The sequence below is a fragment of the Pelophylax lessonae genome (assembly GCF_965119305.1).
Source record: "Pelophylax lessonae genome assembly, chromosome: 13".
Classification (NCBI taxonomy): domain Eukaryota; kingdom Metazoa; phylum Chordata; class Amphibia; order Anura; family Ranidae; genus Pelophylax; species Pelophylax lessonae.
This window is the reverse complement of record NC_138780.1, coordinates 65,757,469-65,781,598: the sequence shown is the minus strand read 5'-3', so window position 1 is coordinate 65,781,598 and position 24,130 is coordinate 65,757,469. Positions and strand designations below refer to the sequence as shown.

The following is a 24,130-nucleotide window of genomic DNA, read 5'->3' as shown; positions in this document are numbered from 1 at the left end:
TGGCAAATGAGGTTTAACGTGGAGAAGTGTAAGGTTTTGCACTTGGGGACTAAAAACATAAAAACACAATACACGTTAGGAGGGGAGCCCTTGGGGGAATCAAAAATGGAGAAGGATCTGGGAGTCTTGGTTGATGATAGATTAGGAAACAGCATGCAATGTCAAGCGGCAGCTTCCAAAGCCAACAGAATATTAGCATGCATAAAGAAAGGGATGCATTCCAGAGATAAGACTATAATCCTTCCACTTTATAAATCTCTGGTCCGACCGCATCTGGAGTATTCCGTCCAGTTCTGGTCGCCAGTCCTCAGGAGGGATGTGTTGGAGCTGGAGAGAGTCCAGAGAAGGGCAACTAAACTAATTAGGGGATTGGAGGACCTTGACTATGAAGAGCGTCTTCAATCGCTCGATTTATTCTCCCTGGAGAAGAGACGTCTGAGGGGGGACATGATAACAATTTATAAATATCTTAATGGGGATCCCAGCTTAGAAAAAAAGCTGTTCATTCGAAGGGATTGCATGAGGACTCGAGGGCATACAATGCGATTAGAGGAGAAGCGTTTTAACCTCAGGCAACGCGGGGGGTTCTTTACTGTTAGGGCAACAAGATTGTGGAATTCTCTACCACAAGAGATGGTTTCTGCGGGTAGTATGGTGGCTTTCAAAAGACTCTTAGACTTACATCTCAAGGATCAGAACATTCAGGGGTATGGGAGATGATTACAGCCACACATACCTACACAGGTTGAACTAGATGGACTATTGTCTTTATTCAACCTCACCTACTATATGTAAGATTCGCTGTTTGGCTAACTGGGGCATACTGTAATCGGACAATGTTCTTCTGGATGGATCAACGGGGGCTTTCCTCTTATGGTAGTTCAGATTCGCTGTTTGGCTAACTGGGGCATACTGTAATCTCTTCCCTTCCTATGGACAGTCATTATTACGGAATGCCAACCAATCCAGCTGGAGGGAGAGCTCTTGGATCGTCTGCTTTTCACTGTCTTCAGGAGCGAGAGTTAAGGTTGGCCCAGGTGTTTTTTTCTTACCCTTCTCCATGAGGTTCTTGTCTGGGTCTGATCAGACCCTACCACCACTGTGGCCTAGGACTTCAGCCAGGGTGACACGTACATTGTCCTTTTGTAGTGGGGGGCGCAGCACGTTTCCGGCCTTCACGGCTGTACACATATCTGGCACTGAGGAATTGGCATGGAAAGTGAGTTCTGTACCCAGATGGTTTTTGTTTTTTCAGGAAGATTTGTTTACAGTGGAGAATCCCTGGAGGGGTTGTCCTGATCTCCTGCTTTACTAGGAGGTGTAATGATTGGGGGAGACTACAGGTACCCCAGGCGGATGCATTAGATGTGCTATATTCCCTTGTCTGCTGTAGGGTTCATGGGCCGACAACTGTAGGGGTTCTTAAACTTCAGGTGACCCCAGACTGGTCTGTAGCATGCTGAAATGGTAGGGCTAGTCTTAGATGTTCCCTGGCTGTTGCCTCTTTGGAAGGGTCGTCTCCCCAGGGTCTAGACCACTCTGGATGATTTTCTAGGGATTGGTCTGTAAAGTTCCCTGTGTTTTTCTGTGACTCTTTTGGGGTTTGAGTTGGGGTTTTGGTTTTCTAGAAGCCTTCCCTTTGAGAGTATAGAGGATATTACCCGGCTTCTCGTTCTCAGAGGGTTGCCCTTTTGAGTGCTTTTGCGGGTCGCGTCTGAGTTGATTGGTTCATCTCCCTATTTGTTTTTTCACAGGGATAGGGTGATTCCTTTTTTTGTGTCTCCTGTCTGGTAGTTGGTGTCAATCTCTCATTTACGTGAGAATATTGCCCTGCCTTCCTTGTGATGAAGCCTGGCATCATGAGGAGCTTGTGCTGCATGCTTTTGGATGTAGTCTGTGTGGTTCATGTGCCCTTGTCCACTGCGATCTCCTGCCAGTTGGTTAGGTGGCTTCTATGTTTCCATTGGGCTCCGGGGAAGGCCTGGACCTTCCCTGCCATGCTTTTTTCTGTTTAAAAGCCTGTTCAAGCATTCACTCCTGTGGCGGCTCCTTCCTTGCCCATTTCAGCACGCTCCACGAGGGCGCTAGTGCCTCTGGTGCTTTCGGCATCTGTATCTCAGGGTTGGGAGGCAGCTCCTGGTCTGTGCATTCTGTTACTATACTTTCCCTGTTTATGTGTTGCATCTTCAGGTGTTTCTTTTTGCAGATGGCTGTTTACACTTCCTTGTGACCCCCTTTTAGGGGTTGTTTGGGTGGTTGGCATTTTTGCCTGGTTGCTCCAATGGTTTTTTGGTTTCCCCACCCCTCGTTGAGGCACTGCTTTTAGACATCCCAATGGTCAAGTACAAAGAATAAGCTGTGTCCATCAATGAACGTAAGAGAAAATGTGATTTTTGTTACCGTAAAATCCCTTTCTCTGAGTTCATTGACCAACACAGCACCCACCCCCTCTTTGGTTTTTCTCTACTTGTATTACTTTGTTAAAAAACTGAGCTGCTAATGGCAGAGAGGAGGTTGACTATCAGCTGGGACTGCCCATAGGCAGCGTTGAGTTCTTTTTTTTTTCTGCCTAGTGGCAAAATAACCCAATGGTCAAGAATAAAGAAGAAGCTGTGCCTGTCAATGAACTCAGGGAAAGGGATTTTACGGTGAGTAACAAAAATCCCATTTTTCTTTTTAAGGTAGGTAGTCATGATTCCTATTTTATTGGTCTTCTTTTGAAAATTTGCTACTTTAACTCAGGTACTCTGCAGAGCAGTCATCATAAAAAGGCAATATGTATCCAAAATGAACCATATGCCCTCCTACATATACGTTTTATAAAATTTTCTATTATTTCTTCTATAATAAAGGTGTCTGCACTCTATATATACCATAACCCCCTATCAGTGTCTGGCGCCTACTCTGTTATTATGAAAAGCAGGTATAGTGAAGGCATTACCATATGCAAACAAACAGAAATTAGCTTTAAAAGTAGTCTTTTCATTGCGGTGAACGTTGTCCAGTTTTGGAAATTACCTTAGTTTGATATCAGAATATGGGACACAAAGTTTGCCTCCTACATTTAATAACAGAATCTAGCAAAAATAAATAAATTGATTAAATTAGCTGTCACGTTTTCTTCCTTATTATACGTGGAATTTGTTATTAGCTATAATTGTGTATGATAATTTAATTGCGTATTTTTAAAGTGGATCTTCACTCACATATAAGACGTAAAATAATCTCAACCCTCACTGTTACACATTTCGAGGTTCTTTTCTTTTTTTTGAGTAACAAGAACCTTCCAGCAGGTACATACTCCCATTTCCTTATTCCTTGCCTAAGCAAGGGTAATGTCCCCCTTCCCCCACAGCCTCCTGGGATGCATATCACACATCCTAAGAGGCTAGAGGACTAGTCTTCCTGCGCCTCCTTATCTGGCGCACGTGTAGCAGGTGGCTGGCTGCAACTGATCAGGAAGTCAGAGTTGGCTTCTAAATCCAAGATGGTGGTACAAAACTGAAGGCAGTACTGAAGACTTTGGGTTCTTGAAGTCAAGCGCTGGACTCGATGGACTCATAAATACATGTTTTTAGAAGTCAGCAGCTACAGTACCTGCAGACCTTTATATGTTTTCAATACCGAGTGAAGTTCCTCTTTAGGCCTTGATATTCAGATTAAAAAACTTGACGATCATTAAGTCACCCAGCACTTGTTTTGAGATATATACTACTTTCTAGACCAGATCTTTTGATGAAGATGCCAAGGAAAGCAGAGCAGCAGCTTTACGGGTGGCTGAATCAAGCTTCGGAGAGAGTTACAGCCTGGCTAATCCCTCAATAAGAGCAGGAGAGGATATTCCCCAGCCCACAATTTTCAGTGGGAAACTTAAAGGCTACCAACTTAAAGGCATGAACTGGCTGGCAAATCTTTATGAACAGGTTAGTTAAAGCACTGATTGCTTAATGAATTGTGAATAATTCCATTGTACTCATTATTTAAGGGATTGATTTGTTTATTTGTATGTATGTTATGCTCCAACTTCAATGAACAACAAAAAGAAAATTAAAATTAAAATGCCACTTGATTTCATGATTTTAGATGGAGTTTTGTGAACTTTCACTGAGAGTTGTATATCAAATTTTTAATAAAGTGTATCTGAAGCCCATTTTGTTAGCGGGCTGTGTTCCCGCTGGTAAAATTCACTTTCCCTTACAAAAGATCATTGTAACCAATAATGAGCGAAAAGTCAACATTTTAGATTGTCACTTCTGCTGGTAACAGCAAGGGGGAGAGTTAATAAAAACTGGAGAGTGCAAAATCTGGTGCAGCTGTGCATGGTAGCCAATTCGCTTCTTCAGCTTGTTCCATTAGGCTTTGACAAAAAAAAAATACCTTGCAGCTGATTTGTTTCTGTGCAGAGCAGCACCAGATTTTGCACTCTCCAGTTTTAGTAAATCTCCCCCTAAGGCCCCTTTCACACATGCTGTCCGTTTGTCTGTTTTTCATCCATCCGTTGACGGATGAAAAACGGGCATCAGTGCATCTCTATGTTAAAACGGACGACAATGGATGATCATCAGTTAACATCCGTTTTCATCCGCTTCCATCAATGTCCGGTTTTTTGAACGGATGAATGCCCTATTTTTCATCCTTCAAAAAAAACGGATCGGACGAAAAACGGATGACAACGGATGAAAAATGGATGTCAACTGATGAAAACGGACGACAACGGATGAAAAATGGATAACAACGGATGAAAAATGGATAACAACTGATGAAAAACGGATAACAACTGACGAAAAACGGATGACAACTGACGAAGAACGGATGAAAAATGGATGGAAAACTGAAACATTTGACGTGACTGAACTGATGAACTGAACGGATGGTGTGTGTGAAAGGGGCCTAAAAGTCTAAGAGAGGATCCCCCTTTCCTTTGGAGAGATTAAACCAAAGAAAAAAGGTTTTACTTTGATGCACTTTAAATATTTCATTTTATGTTGAAATGTGTTTCATGTGCTATCTCTGCACAATTCTTTCACTAACAGACTGCCTCTAGATATGATTGGATCAGTTGCATCACGAGCACAAATCAAGCAGTTACATAGTTGCTTACATAGTTAGTCATGTTGAAAAAAGAAAGTCCAACTAGTTCAACCAATGAAAGAGAAAAAAAAAATAAAAAATCATACAATCCCAGTTAATAGCCGTAACATATTTTTGTTCTTTCAGGGTATTAATGGAATCTTGGCGGATGAAATGGGTTTAGGAAAAACTGTGCAGAGCATTGCTCTGTTGGCTCACCTTGCTGAGGTAAGGCTATTTGTTTATTTAAGATTATGTGTCAGTTGTTAAACCATTAGTAAAAGAAAAAAAAAATAATATTCCTGAGGAAATGGTTGGGCTCATTTTATGTAGTTGTCACAATAAATTGCACATAACAGTTTTAGGGTGTCTACCAAATAATACTTATTTCTCGTTCATTGAAGGACACAGTGTTCAAATACAATTGGGTCATGCTGCCACCTACAGGAGAATTTGGACACTAGCAAAAAAAAAACCCAGCCTGCTATATCCTCAGCAACAGCTTTTATGGCCATGCCCATGCCCCACTGGATTGGATGATTGCAGAGCCTGCCTGGAATGTAACTGTCTGGCAATAAGTTCCGCATTGTGGCACTTTCCAGACTTTTGTGTACTTTGTTAGTGGGCCGTAGAGCCTTTTCCAGGTCCAGAGTGAAGGTACAGACTCCCAGAGTCTAAAGACTTACTTTGTGAGTAATCTGTGTGGACCAGATGTCAAGTGTCTATGGTAGTGAGCCCTTGTAGATCACCAACTCGGGGTTCCCCAGGGTGCGGAGTCTAAGCCCCAGCCTGTTACTTCACCCAAGCCCATGATGGTGAGGACGGACTTGCAGCAAGCTAGAACTAGGTTGTGTCCCCCAGGTACGCCAAGCTGAAGATGCGGAGACCACTTGCATGTGCAGAGTACAAGCAGCAGGAGACAACAGGGAATCCAGGAAACAAGCCGAGGTCAGGACAGCAGCGAACAAGCACAGGCAGTAAACGAAACTGGGGTCTGTACACGGGTAGTCAGGCACAGGATACACAATTGACAAGCGAATAGGAGCTCAGAGAACTATGAAGTTGCTCAGGCAATGTGGGTTACACTAAGCATGTCTTACAAAGACATGCAAACTAGGAAGTGGGCCAGGAAGTGATGATGGCAGTAAAGGAAATAAAAGCCCACAGAACAGCAGGTGATGCCCATAGGTGAGCACAGCCAAACCACACATTTGAAAGGAATCTGGGTAAAGAAGCACTGCAGCAAGGAGGTAAGAATACACTAGCCGGAAACTGCAGGCTCACTTGTGACAGTACCAACCCTCTTACAAGGAATCCCAACTCGTTTAGGGCCAGACTTAAGAGGAAACTTCTGATGAAAAGTTTCAAAAACATAGAAACATAGAATGTGTCGGCAGATAAGAACCATTTGGCCCATCTAGTCTGCCCAATATATCTGAATCCTATGAATAGTCCCTGGCCCTATCTTATATGAAGGATAGCCTTATGCCTATCCCATGCATGCTTAAACTCCTTCACTGTATTTGCAGCTACCACTTCTGCAGGAAGGTTATTCCATGCATCCACTACTCTCTCAGTAAAGTAATACTTCCTCATATTACTTTTAAACCTTTGCCCCTCTAATTTAAAACTGTGTCTTCTTGTGGTAGTTTTTCTTCTTTTAAATATTAAATAAAATTTTAAACGAGGGGCAAAAACATTAGTAGAAGGAATCCAACACCTCTCCTCAGGACCATATCCCTTCCAGTCAATTAGTAACAAAAGTCACCCCCTGGAGAATTTGGAATCCAAGATTTGTTTTATTTTATACTGATCTGAGGTACTGACTGTTGGAGATGGACAACAAAGAGCATAGGAAAACCTGTTGATGTACAGCCTCAGGAGAGAAACATGGTAAATGTTAGGGATTCTTAGATGTGAAGGGAGACGAAGCTTTAGAGTGACAGGGTAACCTGGCAAATAATTTTTCAAGGGGCCAATAAAATGGGGAGCCCATTTTATTGAAGGTATTACAAGATCGATATTCTTGGTAGAGAGCCTGGTTGTTGTGAATCCTTCTAAGGACACATATCCCATTTCTGTATTCTGCTTCCTGAGTACCCTACAAGGGAAAAACCTCACGTATCGCAATGAAGGAAACCAGGCACAAGGGAAACAATGCAAAAAATAAGGCAATCACTTACTGTTCTTAAGAGTTGCAAAACACTGAACTGCTCAGAACGACAATGTTTCCCTTGCACTGGAACAGGACCCTATTTTAACACCAATCTCAATCTTCATCTTCATCCAATTGTAGCTTTCAGGCACGCAGCATCCAGCCTATCTGAGCAAGGCTAATTTTTTTGCAACTATAAAAAGCTTTCTTGGTCAGCCAACAGCCTTAATACACCAACAGTACCAAACTGGTTCATCTCTGCCCAGACCAGCCTGCTTAACTGAGCTATCCACTCCTCGTGCGGTTGTTCCCCCAATGACAGCACTCGCACTTCAACCTGCAACGAGTACCTTTCTTGGGTGGAAAAGCGAAATGTTCCCTGGTGGTGCTGCTCCTGGTCCAGAGTTGCCAGTGGACAGAAACATACCATCCCTGCAGGACCTGTGTTGGCACTGGTCCTCTGTGCTACACCTGCATCCTCCTTACAAATTCCTCTCCCATGGTGGCTGGTATCAGTACCTTTCCTCTTCTGCTAACCGGACCTCAGATCCCGGTGGTGGTTTGGATGTCCCAGACTGCAGAAAGCATAGTCTTTCCACTTGGGTGCTTCCACCAAGATACAGCTTCCTCCACCCTGGAACCAGGAACCATGTATTATACCTAATGGCATGTCTGTTGAATCCTAGGTCTTGAAGGACAGGGGTATATCTGACGCTGCCAATCCCACATTACTCAGAGTCAGAAAAGTCACATACCTGGGATAGTTTTTGCCTGGTGGGAACACAGGCTTTTCAATCCTAGGGATTTCTCTATACTTGGCATTCTCTCCTTCCTACAATCGGGACGTGACCAGAATGTGGCCTTAAGTACGCAAATGGGACAGGTTTTTTTGCCATATCCATTCTATTCCAGAAACCTATGGCTTCACTTTCCCTTGTAAGAGTCTTTATTCAGGGTTTCTTATGAATCAAACACTCATTACAGCACCTTGTTCTTCTCTGGGAAAGCAAATTTGGATCTCTACCCCCTGAAGAAACTACCCTTTGAACCCATTAGAAAATCCCCCTTGAGTGATCTCAAGGCGGGAACCTTGGTGGCTATCACATCTGTCAGACATGTTTCTAAGTGTCTCTCTTGTAAAGAGCCTTTCCTGATTCCTAAATACGTGTTTTTGCTTTCGATTCCCACCTTTCTACTTAAGGTGGTATCAACCTTCCACCTTAATGAAGATATCTTCCTTCTTTCTATGTGTTGTACTCCAAAGCAGCCCAAAGGTATTGCTTTGCCTGCTACGTGGCTAGAATTGTCAGGGTCTGACAGCCTTGGCCTTTGTCTGAATAACATGGTCTCATAAAGGACATCCTGCTTCTATGTCCACTATTGCTAGGTAAAAAAAAAACCACAACTCATTGTGAGGACCTATAATCTCAAAGGTAAGGTAACGGCAGTACCTTTACGTGCTCACTCCACCAAATTTACTGTAAGTAGATATCAAGGCCTCTGCAGATGCTTTTAGCTGCTCTCTGAGTTGGGCCTTTACCCTTTGTTTTTGTCGGACCTGTTGGTGCTGTTCTGTTTGCCTTGCTGTTGCCCACCTCTCTGTTTCATTGCTTGGGTTGTCCCAGGGTCTTTGAATATCCAGCCTGTGTCCTGTACTTTACAACTAATTGTGACAGACCCAACTGGGACAGGGGCTTTTGGAGAGGACTGCAGGGTAGCCTCTTGCCTAATGACTATGGGCCCTGGCATTTGAGGGCGCTACAAGCATTTAGGAAGGTGTCCTCTTATATAATGCAAGATGACATTACCACATTTAACCTATGTTAGAATTTGCCAACTTAAAACTCAGTGAGAAGATGAAAAGAAAGCTGGTTAATAAGATTTGGACAGCAAGTCTTGAATACTGACCCGAGTCCCCTAGGCTGGTCTAGGAGACTAGTTGTTAATTGGCTTACTGTTTAATTAGATTACTGTTTATATTGGCTGTTCTGTACATGTGTTAATGATATTACCGTTTACAATTCGCGCAGTCTCTTGTTTGATTTTGTGTGTTATATATGCACCTAAACTAGTTTTGTCTAGTTCTTGGGTGCAATGCTCAGTTATAATGCATGGTTCCTGGTCCAGGTTCCAGGGTGGAGGAAGCTGTATCTTGGTGGAAGCACCCAAGTGGGATGCCAGGAGGTCCGTCACATTTGTTTGCAGTGGTGGGATGCTTCCTGCAGTCTGGGACATCCAAACCACCACCGGGATCTGAGGTCTGGTTAGCAGAAGAGGAAAGGTATAGATAGCAGCCACCATGGGAGAGGAATTTGTTAGGAGGATGCAGGTGTAGCACAGAGGACCAGTGCCAACACAGGTCCTGCTGGGATGGTATGTCTCTGTCCACTGACAACTCTGGACCAAGAGCAGCACGCCAGGGAAAAAATTCTCTTCTCCACCCAAGAAAGGTACTGGTTGCAGGTTGAAGTGCGAGTGCTGTCATTGGGGAAAAAACTGCACGAGGAGTGGACAGCTCAGTTAAGCAGGCTGGTCCGGGCAGAGATGCATCTGATCGAGAGCTACAGAGCCCTCCAGTGGCATGTAGCCCAAGTGTGCCCTTTGACAGTGGATGACAGCCCAACGGAAGGCTTTGGCTATGGCAGCTTGGGACTGTTGTGCAGGAGGCTGTCACAGTACCCTGACTTTGGGAGTGATCTGGAGTGGCATTTGGAGGAAATCTTGGATTAAAGAGACCAGATGCTGAACATCTTGGAAGTGCTCTGGGCACAGGAAGATTTAGAGTTTCTAGCCATTCAGGAATGGGAGCTGGAGATTGCCTACAGATGGCTGCCATACTCTGCTCAACAGCAGGGCTATGATCCCCTTGCCTAGGGCTATCAGGAAGTACCAGCTGACATCTCTGAAACCCCAGCTGAAGTGTCGGCAATGGGGCAGAGTAACAGTGTGTTTTGCTCACCCTTACCTGCAGCTATGAATGCGGAGCTCCTATAGCTGATGCAGCAAGTGCTAACATTGACGAACCGTTTTTTGCACAGGATGAACTTGAATGGAAGAATGTTTCTGTCCAGCACCTGGATTAGGGTATAGGAGATGGAGCAGCTTGCTCATCTCCCCACAGCAGCAGTTCAAGGACCTGGGAAAGAAGGCAGCCGTCCTCACTCCCCGGCCACAGATCCCAAAAAGCATATATTTAATTGACACTTCGTTGGAGGATGTAACATTTACTGAGCTTTCAACTGAAGTTCTGCCAACAGCAACAGGCTAGAGCTCTGCTAGCCTTTGCCCAGCACCGATAACATCTTCTGGGTTCCAGGGACAGGAGATAGTGAACCTCTATCCCCAGCCACCAGATCCAGAGACTGGGATTTAGTAGACTTTTCTGCTGAGGAGGAACAATCCAGTTAACCTTTAGCAGAGAAGCTGGCATCAAGGCAGAGTGTTTCTGACTTCTGCCTACAACAATCAGTGGCCCGTTCGAGGCAACCGAATTTTCATTTTGTTTCCCAGCGGAAGAGCTGGCATCAGGGTAAAGCATCACTGACCTCTGCCCGGTACCCACAGCACTTTCGGAGCTCCAGGGAGCCAAGGTGGGCAGTCCTTCTCTCCAGCAACAGACAGTTGCAGAGAAGCTCAAACTCCGAGCTGAAGCGCTGGAAACTGGGCAGAGGGTCCAAGGCCCAGGGTAAGAAGGTGGCAGTTCTTCTTCCCCAGTGGCAGACCAGGATACTGGGATAGAAGAGAGAGGAGGTGGTCATCCTCCCTCCCCAGCAGAAGATCAACAGTCTGGGAGCAGAGGAAGCCGTCCTATCTCCCCAACAATAATCCAGAGCAGAGGAAACTTTCTTGTGTGGTATATATTCTGTGTGAATTTACAATAAAGTCAGTTCCAGTTTGCACCTAAGATAGTTTTGTCTAGTTCTTGGTTGCAAAGCTCAGGTATAACACCTGGTTCCCAATTCCACAGTGGAGGAAGCTGTAGCAGGGGATGCCAGGAGGTCTGTCACACTAATATAATAGGAATTTTGACTTATAGTACCTGTAAAAGCCATGTCTTGGAATACAGTACAGGACACCTTCCCCTCTGTTTCTGTGTTACTCTGCTTTGTTTGCTAATAAACTGAGGACTTGGAGATTGGGTTTTGTTGGGATATAGGATTGTGGCCAGCAAAGCCTTAGCCAGTGTCCAATCACTTGAATGGAAACAGCCAATAACCCAGGATCTATGAATATACTGCGTGTGTCCTGTTCTGTACTCCAAGAGTTTCCATGGATGCCCTCATTTAGGATGTCACTGAAGTTAGGAATTTTAATTTACCCCAGCAGAAAAAGTCTAGGCCTCAACCTGGGAAAGCTTACCATATCCCTATTTTTCTTGCACATCAGCGATCCTTTCGCTGTGCTATGGGTGTCCAAAACATCCAGTCTGTGGCTCTGCCTTTCAGCCTATCTTTGCACTGTTGTGTGTTCACTAAGGTTCTAGCCACTGTGGTTGCCTTGTTATGTTTACAGGACATCCCTATTGTGGAATATGTGTATGACCTCCTTTTGAGGGATCAGTTGGCATAAGTCCTGACCAACAGTGTGGTGTGGACCATTCAGAAATTAAGTATCAGTTGGATCTTGGACTTCAGAAGTCTGCATTGAGCTGATTGTTTAGAGTATCTGGGTCTTATCCTAGACACAGCTCATGCAGGAGTTTTTATTGCTCAAGAAAAACTTTAAACTCTCTGCTCCCAAACTCCGACCCTTCAGGAGTCAACCAACTTGGTGCTTCTGCATGATAGTCACTTGGCTCCTTGGAGGAAGTTCGTTTGACCACTTCCAAGCCAGTCCCCTTCGATTTAACATCCTATTACTGTGGGACAAATCAGTTCAGTCTCTGGACAAACCCATTCTCCTATCACCAAAGACCAGGTTATCTCTGACCTAGTGGCTCAGCAATCCAGCATTGGAGATAGGGAACTTGTTCCTTATGATCTCCAGGAGAATCTCTACAACTGCTGCCAGTCTGGCAGGCTGGGGAAGAGTCCTAAACACCTTGTTGGTGCAGGGGACTTAGACACTGGAGGAATCCTGTCCGACTATCTTGTTGTCCCTATGACATAGTTACATAGTTTGTGAGGTTGAAAAAATGCATCAGTCCATCCAGTTCAACCTATGATGTGTGTGTGTGTTTGCTGTTAACCGTACATTGAATACCCCTGTATGTTGTGGTCTTTAAGGTGCCCATCTAATCGTTTTTTTTTTAAACTATCGATGCTCCCTGCTGATACGACTGCTTGTGGAAGAGAATTCCACATCCTTACTGCTCTGACAGTGAAGAACCCCTAGGTTAAACCGTTTTTCCTCTAGTTTTAGTGAGTGGCCACGTGTCTTATTATATTCCCTTTCTCTAAAAAGTTTGTTCCTTATGCTAGGGTCATCACCAGTACAGTATTTGTAAATTGATATCATATCACTCCTCAATCATCTCTTCTCCAGAGAGAATAAGTTCAGTGCTTGTAGTCTTTCCTCATAGCCGATGCCCTCCATTCCCCTAATTATTTTTGTTGCCCTTCTCTGGACTCTCTCCAGTTCCAGCACATCCTTCCTGAGGACCGGTGCCCAGAACTGGACAGCATACTCCAGATGTGGCCGGACCAGAGTCTGGTAGAGTGGGAGAATAATCTCTTTATTTTTGAAGTGAATCCCCTTTTTTATACATGCCAGTATTCTGTTGGCTTTGCTTGCAGCGGCTTGGCAATGCATGCCACTGCCAAGCCTGTTGTCCACCAGTACTCCCAGGTCCTTTTCCATCCTAGACTCACCCAGAGGTTCCCCCCCCCCCCCAGTGAGTAGCTTGCTTTCATGTTCTGACACCCAAGTGCATTACTTTACATTTTTCAACATTAAACCTCATCTGCCATGTAGTTGCCACCCCATTATTTTGTTCAGGTCCGCTTGTAAGGTTTCCACATCCTGCATAGAAGATATTGGCATGCTTAGTTTAGTATCATCCGCAAATACTGAGATTGTACTAGATATCCCCGCCTCTAGATCATTTATGAATAAATTAAACAGGATTGGTCCCAGGACAGAACCTTGCGGGGCCCCACTTTCCACACCCGCCCAATCCGAGTACTCCCCATTTATCACCACCCTCTGGACTCTCCCCTGGAGCCAGTTCTCTATCCAGGTACTCACCCTATGGTCCATACCTTCCTTAGTTTGTACAGTAAGCGTTTGTGGGGAACGGTGTCAAACGTTTACGCTGAATTCAGGTTAGACAGTTGGCAGATAGACTTCCTAAGCCGTCAGAGCCTGGATCCAGCGGAATGGGCCCTACACTCAGAGGTCTTCCAGGACCTGTGTCATGGGGGGGGTGTCAGATATGGACCTCTTAGCTTTTAGGTTCAACAACAAATTTAACGTTAAAGTTGTCTCCAGGTAAATTCAAAGGCAGTGAATGCTTTCATGGCTCTGTAGTAAGTACAGTTTGATCCACACCTTCCTACCCTGCAACTTCTTCCTCGTCTGTTCATCGTAAATTGAATTTTGAGTGCATTCTGTTGATCCTTCTAACTTCAGACTAGCCCAGGCAGATGAGGTAATCTGACATGATCTGATTCCTGGCAGGTGCTCTGTGGGCTCTTGAAGACCAATAAAGTGACACTAACTTTTATCCTTCTTTTCCAAAAATATATTATAAATGTCAGAAATAGCTCTTTTTCCCCTTTACTGGGGTCCCCAAATGCCCAATGGTTTCCACTTTCTTTAAGCAGCACTAAACAACACTACATAGTTCTTACAATTTCAAACAAAAAACACAATTCTTATAAAAAAAAAAAAAACCTCACTCAGGTTGTACAGTACACTATTACGAAGTACACACTAAATAAAAGTGCAGTATTTACAGTTTCACAAAAGAAAGGGAGGGGACAGGACGTATCCCTACCAAGAAGAGCAGGGAGTAGTGTTGTCGCTGAGATGAGCACATACACGTATACATCAAAAAAATTATTTTATTACATAAGCATTATCTAAAAGGTCTACAGTTTAGACATAAAAACTTGTACAAATTCATAGCCCAAAGGCCTCAACTGTTACATATTAACAGTACTTTTGTAAATGCATAAGGGTCCAACTTGTTTCGCAGAACACCCTCACCCTCTCTGCTTCCCCAAGAAACTTCAATATGTATCTACATTGTTGTGAAATTTGAAAAAAGAAAAACATATTATACATCAAAACATTCTTTTCATTAGAAATAGAAATGTATTATTCATAAATAAGCGAATATCTGTGCTCACCAATTTTTCACAGTACACTGTTAGAACCTCCAAACGCACATGGTACAACCCAAGTCAGATAATGGCCAACTGACCTCTGGTAGATTTCCAGGGTCAGGTCTAATGGACACTGGACCATATATATGAGATTCAGGCAGACCAAAGTGTTGCAAAGGGGCTAAAAATGGAAACCTATTTCACAGTGAGTATCTATCAGTGCTATTAGACCGCTAGTTACTTAGGTTCACCCAATGTATATAAAATCCCACCCGGTATAAATAGGCTGAAAATAGTTAAACTTTATTAAATGTTAAAAAAACATATAGAATATCACATTTTTCAACAACAGGGCACACATAATGACATGCAAACATTGGTTAAAAGAAAACCCATGTGAAAACCAGATCGGGAAGGTATTGCACATGAATCCAAGAAAAACTAAAGAGCCTGTATGTAGATAATACAGACGGACCAGCATGACCCTGAAATAAATCCGCTCCGACCCCAAATTTCACAGACCGATGCAGGAATACTGTGAGAAAATTCCTACGGAGTAGTTGGAAGGCTGAACAACTGAAGAAAATGCTGGTGGGAAGCCGATCATGACGTTACAGCTGATGCAAGGTGTATATCAGTTCCATGTCAGAATATCACCAGCAATTATTGAAAGTCTATATGTAGCCGTCTTCAGCAAGAGAGGAATTACCTATAGGTACTGTAAATATCTCCTAAACATGTACCGTTTAGGAGATATTTACCTTACATGCAGCCAGTGACATCAGTGACATCAGTGACATCCGCTGGTGCCGTTCCTTCAGAGCCCCGTGCCGTGACCGTCGGCTCCCGCGCGCGTGTGCGGGAGTGACGTCACCGCGGCTCCAGCCAATCAGATGGCCGAATGCTGCGATCCTGGAAGACGGGCGACTGGACATGTCACCCGTCATACAGGTAAGTAGACGGCACGGCGGGGGCTCGTTCTAAGGTATTTCATAATGAGCTAGTATGCGATGCATACTAGGTCATTATGGGTTTCTGTTTCAGGTTGCAAAAAGAAAAAAACATGTTTTGTTGGGATTTACAACCTCTTTAAGAATGTTAGAACTGTGGATGTTGATGCATTGGCTTCATGAGGAAATCTGACACTTTTCCTTAGGGCCCCTTTCACACTTGTCCTGCGATTTGGGACTGCAAAGTTGCATGACAAGTCATACTCCATGATTTCCAATGAGTATAGTTCATAACTGTATGACTTCAAAGTAGTCCCTGCACTACTTTGGGCCATTTTGGATGCGTTTTGAGGTCCATAGACATAGGCATTGCTTCGAGTCCAGTCAAAATTGCGGTAAAAAAGTGCGACTTTTAGGTCGCACAAGTGTGAAAGGGGCCTTAAAAAATGCTTTCTGGGTCCATGTTTGAAAACCAGACTGGCTAAAACCAGACACATATTTAAGAAAAAAGCATTTTCAGGGGACCAGCAATTTCACCCCGCTTTTTTCTTAGAACAGGTGTACCTTAAAGCGGTTGTAAAGTCAGAATGCATGAAGATAAATAAAACTTCTTTGTGCAGCAGGCCCCCTAAAACTTACCTGAGGTCCCTCTCTACCCAGCGATGTCCATGAGTGTCTCAGCCACCCCAGATTCTCCCTCCTCATTGGCTGAGAGACAGCAGTGGCGCCATTGGCTCCCCGCTGCTGTCAATCAAATTCAGCTACCCAATAGTGAGAGAGAGGGGGCAGGGCTGGTGTGGGGCACCGTGTCTGAATGGACACAGGGAGCTATGACTCGGCTTGGGTGGCCCCATAGCAAGCTGCTTACTGTGGGGGCACTGAACAGGAGGGAGAGGCCAGGATCACAGAAGAGGGACCTGAGAAGAGAAGGACACAGGCTGCTCTGTGCATAACCACTTCACAGAGCAGGTAAGTATAACATTTTTGTTATTTTATAGGAAAAAAAACAACTTTACAATTACTTTAAGCAATGATCCCTGTTATTCAAAATATCAGATCATCTATTGCCCACCGAGGCTCTGTCAATTTGAAGTTGAATGATGGGGTGAGCTTAATTTTACCTTGGGGTAAAGGCAAGGCCTAGTGTACTTTCTTGGCCCAGTTCCAGGGAATGCCCAAGAACACAGGGATCAATTTAAAGACCTGCTTGTGCACTTTCAGGTAACACAAGGTGATGGGGTACAGCAAGTAAATGTGCACGTCACTGTGTCCTTCAACTATGTGGAATAGCAAAGTCAGGTACCCGTCACCCAGATTAAATGATAGTTTTGATGTCAAAGTTAATTTTTTTGTCAGCTAAGCTCAAGGTTATTTATTTGAAATAAAGAATCTTCATTTGTGTTTCTTTATACAGAGAGAGAATATCTGGGGTCCTTTTTTAGTTATTTCACCTGCCTCCACCCTGAACAACTGGCACCAGGAATTTTCAAGATTTGTTCCCAGGTTCAAGGTAAGGGGAGAGCAGACATTTATTTATTTATTCATGTAATCATACTAAATAAACATTTGAACGATAAAATAATCAATGCACTGGATTTTATATCCATTATTTATTTAGTGTGTTTTTTTATGTTGTATTTTAGATTTTTGATTCGTGAATATAATAATAATATCAATACCTGTTGTTGTTGTATTTAGAGAAAAAATATACCTTTTCTGTGTTTTTAAGTTTGCACACGGATCCCTTGTTCTTTTTCATTCCCTAGTCATTCAGAAAAGATAAAATATATATCTTAATTAAAATACTTATATATTATTATATATTGTTTTTTGTGATGTTGTGTTACATTTTAGGTGCTGCCATACTGGGGCAACCCTCATGAAAGAAAAGTCATCAGGAAGTTTTGGGGCCAGGTCAGAATCAATAAAACATATTTATGTGATTTTTTTTTTGCCTGTACCAATCAGTTGTTAAATTTTAATTTATGATCATTGCTCAAAATTGTGTGGGCACCTGGCTGTGACAGCTTGCTGCTTCACAGCCAGGTGCGCACTGTGCATGCGCGAGTCACTGTTTCTGCTTGGCATCCCTGACATTCAGGGGATTGGAGTCTCCCCATTTTATATAATCTGTACGGAGTATAGTAAATTTTATGTAGATAGTTTAGCTGCACCACCTTATCCCCTGCCGCTATAAGCCCCGAAAAATGAAACCCAACCACCTCCTCCCAGGTTCCCACCTCCAGGTGCTGCAGATCAGCTTGCCACTGAGTTTTAATTTTAGTTAATCTTGGGGCACAGCCAGTGATCAGCAGAGAATCGTATTTGGAAATTAATTTGGTATTATCAGCATCCATGAGCTCCTCCTCCAACAGAGAGGGGACCAGACGTACGCCCCTCAGGCCAAACTGCGCTGCCACCGCATGTCTCTAAGCTGTTGATATTGGAACCAGTAATTGGATGGTACACCCAACTTCGCCATAAACATGGGCAAAGTTTTGAAAATATGATCAGAAAACAACTGATGTGTATATTTGAGCTTGAAATCCGTGCATCTCCGAGGCTCTACCATTTTATAGAATTCCTGCAAATACAGGTTGAACCATAATTGTGCAAAAATTTTAGGCAGGTGTAAAAAAAAATGCTGTAAATTAAGAATGCTTTGAGAAAAAAAAAAGTGTTAATAGTTTATTCTTATCAGAATCCTTCCGTCAATCCCAGACTCTTTATTCATCTTTACGCTGAAAGGCTGAAAAATTTAGGGCCAGTTACATGCCTTCCTGATGGTATAGCATGATGGATAATTATCTGCCAGTATTTCTCAGCTTTGAAGACTTTGTAGACGGGGTGGTCACCCAAGGATGCTTAATGCAGCAGATGAGACACATCATGCTTACTTCACCTTGACATCAGAAGCAGAGCACAGCACTGGGGCAAACCAGTAGGACCCAGGTACACCCATCTACTGTCTGGAGATGCCTGGTCAGAAGTGGTCTTAATGGAAGAATTGAGACCAAAAAGCCATACCTCCAATATGTAAACAAGGCTAAGCGACTCAACTATGCATGAAAACTGTAATTAAGAACTATCTTCAGTGTAAAAAAAGAACAAGGAGTCCTGGAAGCATTAATTTGGCCCACACAAAGCCCTGATCTCAACCTATGTCTGGGATTACATGAAGAGATTGAAGGATTTGAGGCAGCCTACATCCACAGAAGATCTGTGGTTAGTTCTTCAAGATGTCTGAAACAACCTACCTGCCGAGTTCCTTCAAAAACTGTGTGCACAGTCACTGTTTGTACCTAAAAGAATCAATGCTGATTTTAAGCCAAAAAGTAGTTAGATCAAACATTGGTTTTATTAGGATTTCTCTTCTGTCCATGTACTTTGCATTTTGTTAATTGGTAAGAATAAACATTTAACACTTTTATTTTTGAAAGCATTCTTAATGTACAGCATTTTTTCATTCCTGCCTAAAATGTTTGCATAGTACTGTATAAGCGAGGATTTAGGTTGAGCAATCCACTCAAGGATGATCCAAGGTTACTAGAATTAGATAGTTGTGTGCTTATATCTAATCAAACATTGCAGGCGTTAGGACCCTCAAACTGTGAAAGTCCAGTAGACTTAACTCTCTTCAGGGATGGTCTCCCTGTACTAAGAGGAGGAGGTACTAGGGTGGACATAGAAGTCAGTACTGTGAGCAGAATCCAAAACTGCTGGAGGACACTGAAGAGTCAGGCCCTTACTCTAAAAAGGAACAGTAGTAGACTTATCCTTGTTAAACTTGTAAGTCAAGAGGTCCCTTAAGAGAGGTCTAGGGCTGTGGAGACTCAAGCACCACTGGGGTTACAGTTGTCCATGATGAAAGGGACTTTTGTGCAGTAAGGAATGTGAGAGAGAGTGGGATACCATTCCAAAGGATAGGCTTCTACCAAAATAGAAACCAAAGAGTTCAGAGTGCAAAGAACTCAGACAATGCTGCGAAAATGCACAATTGGGTATGGTAATACTTTAAGGGTGAGGAAGGGCAGCTGAAGGAGGTGCCTGCTTAACAGATCTAGAGTATAAGCTACAGAGGGAAACCTGAGCATCCAAGCTGTGAGAAGGTAAATTACGAAGTGGCCCAGTATGATAAACAAACAAATCCACACTTGCAAAAGTAGAGGCGCACCTTCGTGTAGAGGTTTGACCAAATAAGACCGAGGGCCTTTGGCTTATGTGAGATGTAGACTCTGAAAGTTTACAAGATATTTAAATTAGTTTTGGAGTCCCTCTACCCCATTCATAGATCTCCTGCAAACAGTGAGACCACCAATAGTAACGGGATGACATTGTCAAGGGCAGGTCTGAAGAGCCACCTTTCCCTAAAGGGCAAGTGAATCCAATAATTCTTAAGCCTAGTACACAATGCTAGTTTTTTTTCGTTCAACTCAGCAGGCTGAATGAAAAAAAATTGACCGCTCAGGTCGGAGCTGCTGAACTAAAAATTCAACGTTAGTACGGCGATCTCCCCTGCTGTTCTATTGTATTAGGGGGACCAGCTGCAGTACACACGGGGCAGAATGTTAGCCAGTTTGTATTGAACTGGCCGATGCCGCCCAACATTCGGCCCGTGTGTATGTGGCTCTAGACGTACTCTGTGCATCTCAGGGACATATGTAAAGTGCCATATGCATGTGAACACACCTCACCCCCACGTGAGACACAAGCTTAGATGCTTACAAAAGGCCATCACAGCTGAAGTGTAAGGCCCCAGAAGTTCGAAATCTGAAGGTTTGACTTTGTGCTGGAGGGGTCCCCGTTAGGGCTATGATCGATTGCGACATTGTTTCAAAAGATAGAAGTCAACACCAACAGAAGACCAGAGCATTGATTTGTTAATTTCAAAACAAGACCTCAGTATAGAGTCCAACTGTCTGTCAGTGAAATCCCTAAAAGTAAAAACCTTTGAGTGATATGCTTATTAGGGTGAAAAACAAAAAAAAACTAAATTCCACCTGCACACCACCATTTAGTTAAATTTAAAAAATATAAAAAAAAAAACAAAAATTACCAGCCAATATCCAGGTTGTCAGATAGCACTCAAAAGTGGTCTCATTCCACCCTAAACTGAAAATCAAAATAGCTTAAAAAGTGCAGCGTCACCTTTTAAATATGTGAAAAATACATCAACAAATATACAATATATAAATTCAGTGATAAACATCCATATGTTTAAAAAATAAAAAGTGCATTAAAATAAAGATTTGAATAAACCACAAAAGTCTGTGTTTAATTCAGCCGTAAATGTGAGAAAAACTGCAGAGCCTGTGCCTAGAACAGCATGATGATCCTCGAATTGCATCAATTAGGTTAGAAACAACTTGTAAATCTGAGTCATATGAATTTTTCTGCAATACAGTGACTTCAGAAAATGACCGGGAAGACTCTAACTCTGAATCAGAGATGGTTTTGGGAACCTCAGGCACACTTAGAGATGGAGACCCAGAAGAGCAGAATTAAACTCTTCCAGAGCATGCTTAGAGCTTCTGGAAGTAGATTGCTCAATTAAATATGCACAAAGTGAATATAAAGGGGTGAGTCTTAGTCTCTAGCATTAGAACTCTAGGAGACTCTGCTGTGGACAATGTTGTAGTAATAGGAGTCCCAGGATCTAGGTTTCAGGCATCTAATACTTTTAGGGATATTGAGTAATTGCCCCTAAAAACAGTTGTAGAATAATAAGTAAGGTCACCTGTTGCAGCTAAACTGTCCTCTGTGTGTCCTTAAAAAGTCATGTTGCACAGCATAGTGAAAAAAATCAAAAACCTAGGCCTGAGTGAAGCAAGGCCTTTTGTACTCGCATGGGTAAGCAACTGGTGCTGATTAGGGTTGACCTAGATGTCCTGAGGTGAAGTCACTGAACAAGGGCCCTGGAACTAGATCAGAGACCGGATGATCCACATGGTGTTTCAGAAGCATGAGTAACCGTGATTTAACATTTCTTCTAGGCAGAATGGCGGGTAAGGAAGCACAGAACACTCAAATCTTCACATAGCAAATCCCATCAGTGCACAGTTTCCTCAGCTTTACCGTCACTGTGTTAAAATGGTGGTACAGGAATTTTTAAATGGTAGCCAACGATATCAACTGTGAGGTAGCTCCAGGTGCTCTGGAGACTCAGTCACACCAGAGGCTTTGCCATGAGTTTGAGGCCTAGAGAGCACTCTGCTGCTAACTATTATAGTACACAAAGGTCTGGAAAAGGACAGCCTAGTCCTCGAAGGTCACATCCCAGGTTAACCCCGCAATCTTCAGTCCAGGGGGGTACACCTATGACATCCAAAGCTGTTGCTGAGGATACATTGAACTAGATATCTGCTGTGTAACGACTAGCTCAAGTAGCATAACAGAAGTCTTAGTTAAAGACACCAAAGAAAAAAAAAATATGGATACTGAAATAAATGTGGGGTGCTTTCGGATCTCCCCTATTTATCATAAATATGTATTAGCTTGTCTATTCCTATGATAGTCTATCGATGCTCTGATAAGGTTAACGGTGAGGATATAATACCAATGCTAGCTATAAAAATAAACACACTGCTTAAAAAAGAAAGGATCTAATTCAGTATAAAGAAAGTAGTAATGCTAACATAAAACACTAAAATAATACTACAGAGCATATAAAACAAAACAAACACAGACAATACTTTACATATTATCGTCCTCGATATTCGGTATCTCTCAGCTGGGCTCACTGGGCAAGAACAGGTATAATTTTAGCTGGTGACTGCTTTTAAAGTCCACTCAGACACAACCCACATAAACACCCACTGTCCACTTGTCAAGTGAAAATCCATAAGAGGCCATCCTTCCTAATCAACAGAAAGTATCTCATCTTTCCAGGAAGCATGTTGTAGTCTCCACTAGGGGCACCATTTGTCCATGAATCACTGTTCTTGACCCGGGTCATCTTTCGGTAACAGCTGGACTTTGATGTTGGTATAACCTCCCCAGGAGGTCTTATCTAATGCTCCTCTACCCCCATGCCTCGCAGGAGGAGGCATATGCGAGAACATCCTGTTAGGATATGAATTCCCATTTATGACTCCTTGTCACGAACACCCTGCAGGATAAACTTTCTCTGCTGGCATTCCAGGCCAGGTGTAATCAGGTTTCAACCATCCCAGAAACATCTGATATTAAAACAAGAAAAACATGTTGCCTTCCAACAGATACCAAGTATCTTGGTTGAAAAATAATTTAAATTAAACAAAAAGCAAGAATGTAGTTATCATTTTTCAGGTAAGGACACTAGCAAAAACAGAGTAATGATGGTTGGGGATGGGTTATACAGGGGCAGGCTTAACCTCCCAGGCGGTATTCCCGAGTGTGGCTCGGGGTTAACTTTCAGTACCAAAAGCGGTAACCCCGAGCCACACTCGTAATTACCCCAGAATCTTACTCACTTTCCCTGCGATCCCCCGCCGTCCTCCCCGGAGTCCTCACACTCTCTCCCCGCTCTTTGCATGGCCGATTGCCAGCACTTGCCTTCCGGTTCCCTTCCCTGCGAGCGTTGCGACGGAGGGGGGGGTGAAATCGCCGGCAAATTCAAAAGTGTAAATACACAAATGACATAATACAAAGCTGTGATCCTAACGGATTACACTGTATCATGCCATTTCACCACAGGATTGCACCTGGTGACTTTTTTCCAGTGCCCTGCCTGTGCTTTTCCAATGCTTTGTGCCTGGAAAATTTTGAACGACCATGGCGTCCAAAAAGTGTTTTTTTTTTGCGCAAAAGCTCTTTTAGACCAACTGGAAAACGGCCACAGCGAAATGGAGTTACTTGAAGAACTGAGTGATAGCGATTTGTGGGAAAATTCGTATATAAGTATAAGTATAATAAGTATATCAAATGATTCTTCAGAATTTCCAACGGAGCTATGTGCCAGAAAGAGACATCAGAATCGTCGCTGTCGTCAGGCATTTCCAGGCATTTGTCTTGTACATCCTTGTAAAACTCAGAGATGAAAATAAGGGAGCTGCAGATAGACACAAGAGCTCTGAAAGTTGATTGGAGGAAGGGGACAAACACCCCTTTAACACGGCACACAGGAACGGAGTTGAGGCTGTCCATCACAGGTTGTGTGCTGGAGGTCCCTCCCCGTCACCTTTTAGCTCCTGCTGTCAGAAAAGCTTATCAGAAGTGACTCATGTATATAGCAAAGGAAGGAGACAACAGAAAGTAATGACACTTAGTGCTTACACTATAGAAATATTTCCTTTGTTCAGAATTCATGTCTGAGGTTTACAACAACATTAATGTTTATTTGCCAGTGTCCCATCCCCTTGAAGGTATCAGTATATACCAACTGTTTAAGAAATGCCCCTCAATGAACGATAAAAAAATGTACATGCTCCATTTCAAGATGAGCATTTCTAATTTAATAAATTTACTAGAATCCTTCACTGTTTGTTTTTTTGGTAAAATGCTTGATAGGTTATTACACATTGCTTGAGTACTAAAATGTATCTAAGAACACTTGAGGCAAAACACAGTGTTCAGTAATGAAATGTGAACAGCTAATGTTCTTTTCTTTTGTAAGCTCTGGCTAGAAGTACTGTTCTACAATGTTTGAGCCTGCATCAGAAAAGAAAACATTTCTATAACACTGTTCCATATCTATCGTGGTCATAATT

At 43.0% G+C, this 24,130-nt stretch overlaps 1 protein-coding gene across 2 annotated transcripts in view; it reads left to right on the top strand.

The window, feature by feature from the left end:
• Positions 1-24,130, top strand: part of INO80 (INO80 complex ATPase subunit) — a 362,932-nt gene that overhangs the window by 89,730 nt on the left and 249,072 nt on the right. For both annotated transcript variants that reach the window (XM_082275733.1, XM_082275734.1), the window contains 4 exons: positions 3,723-3,923; positions 5,218-5,298; positions 16,858-16,953; positions 17,298-17,357. In XM_082275733.1, the coding sequence (XP_082131859.1) occupies positions 3,723-3,923; positions 5,218-5,298; positions 16,858-16,953; positions 17,298-17,357 (438 nt within the window). The remainder of the gene's footprint in view (positions 1-3,722; positions 3,924-5,217; positions 5,299-16,857; positions 16,954-17,297; positions 17,358-24,130) is intronic.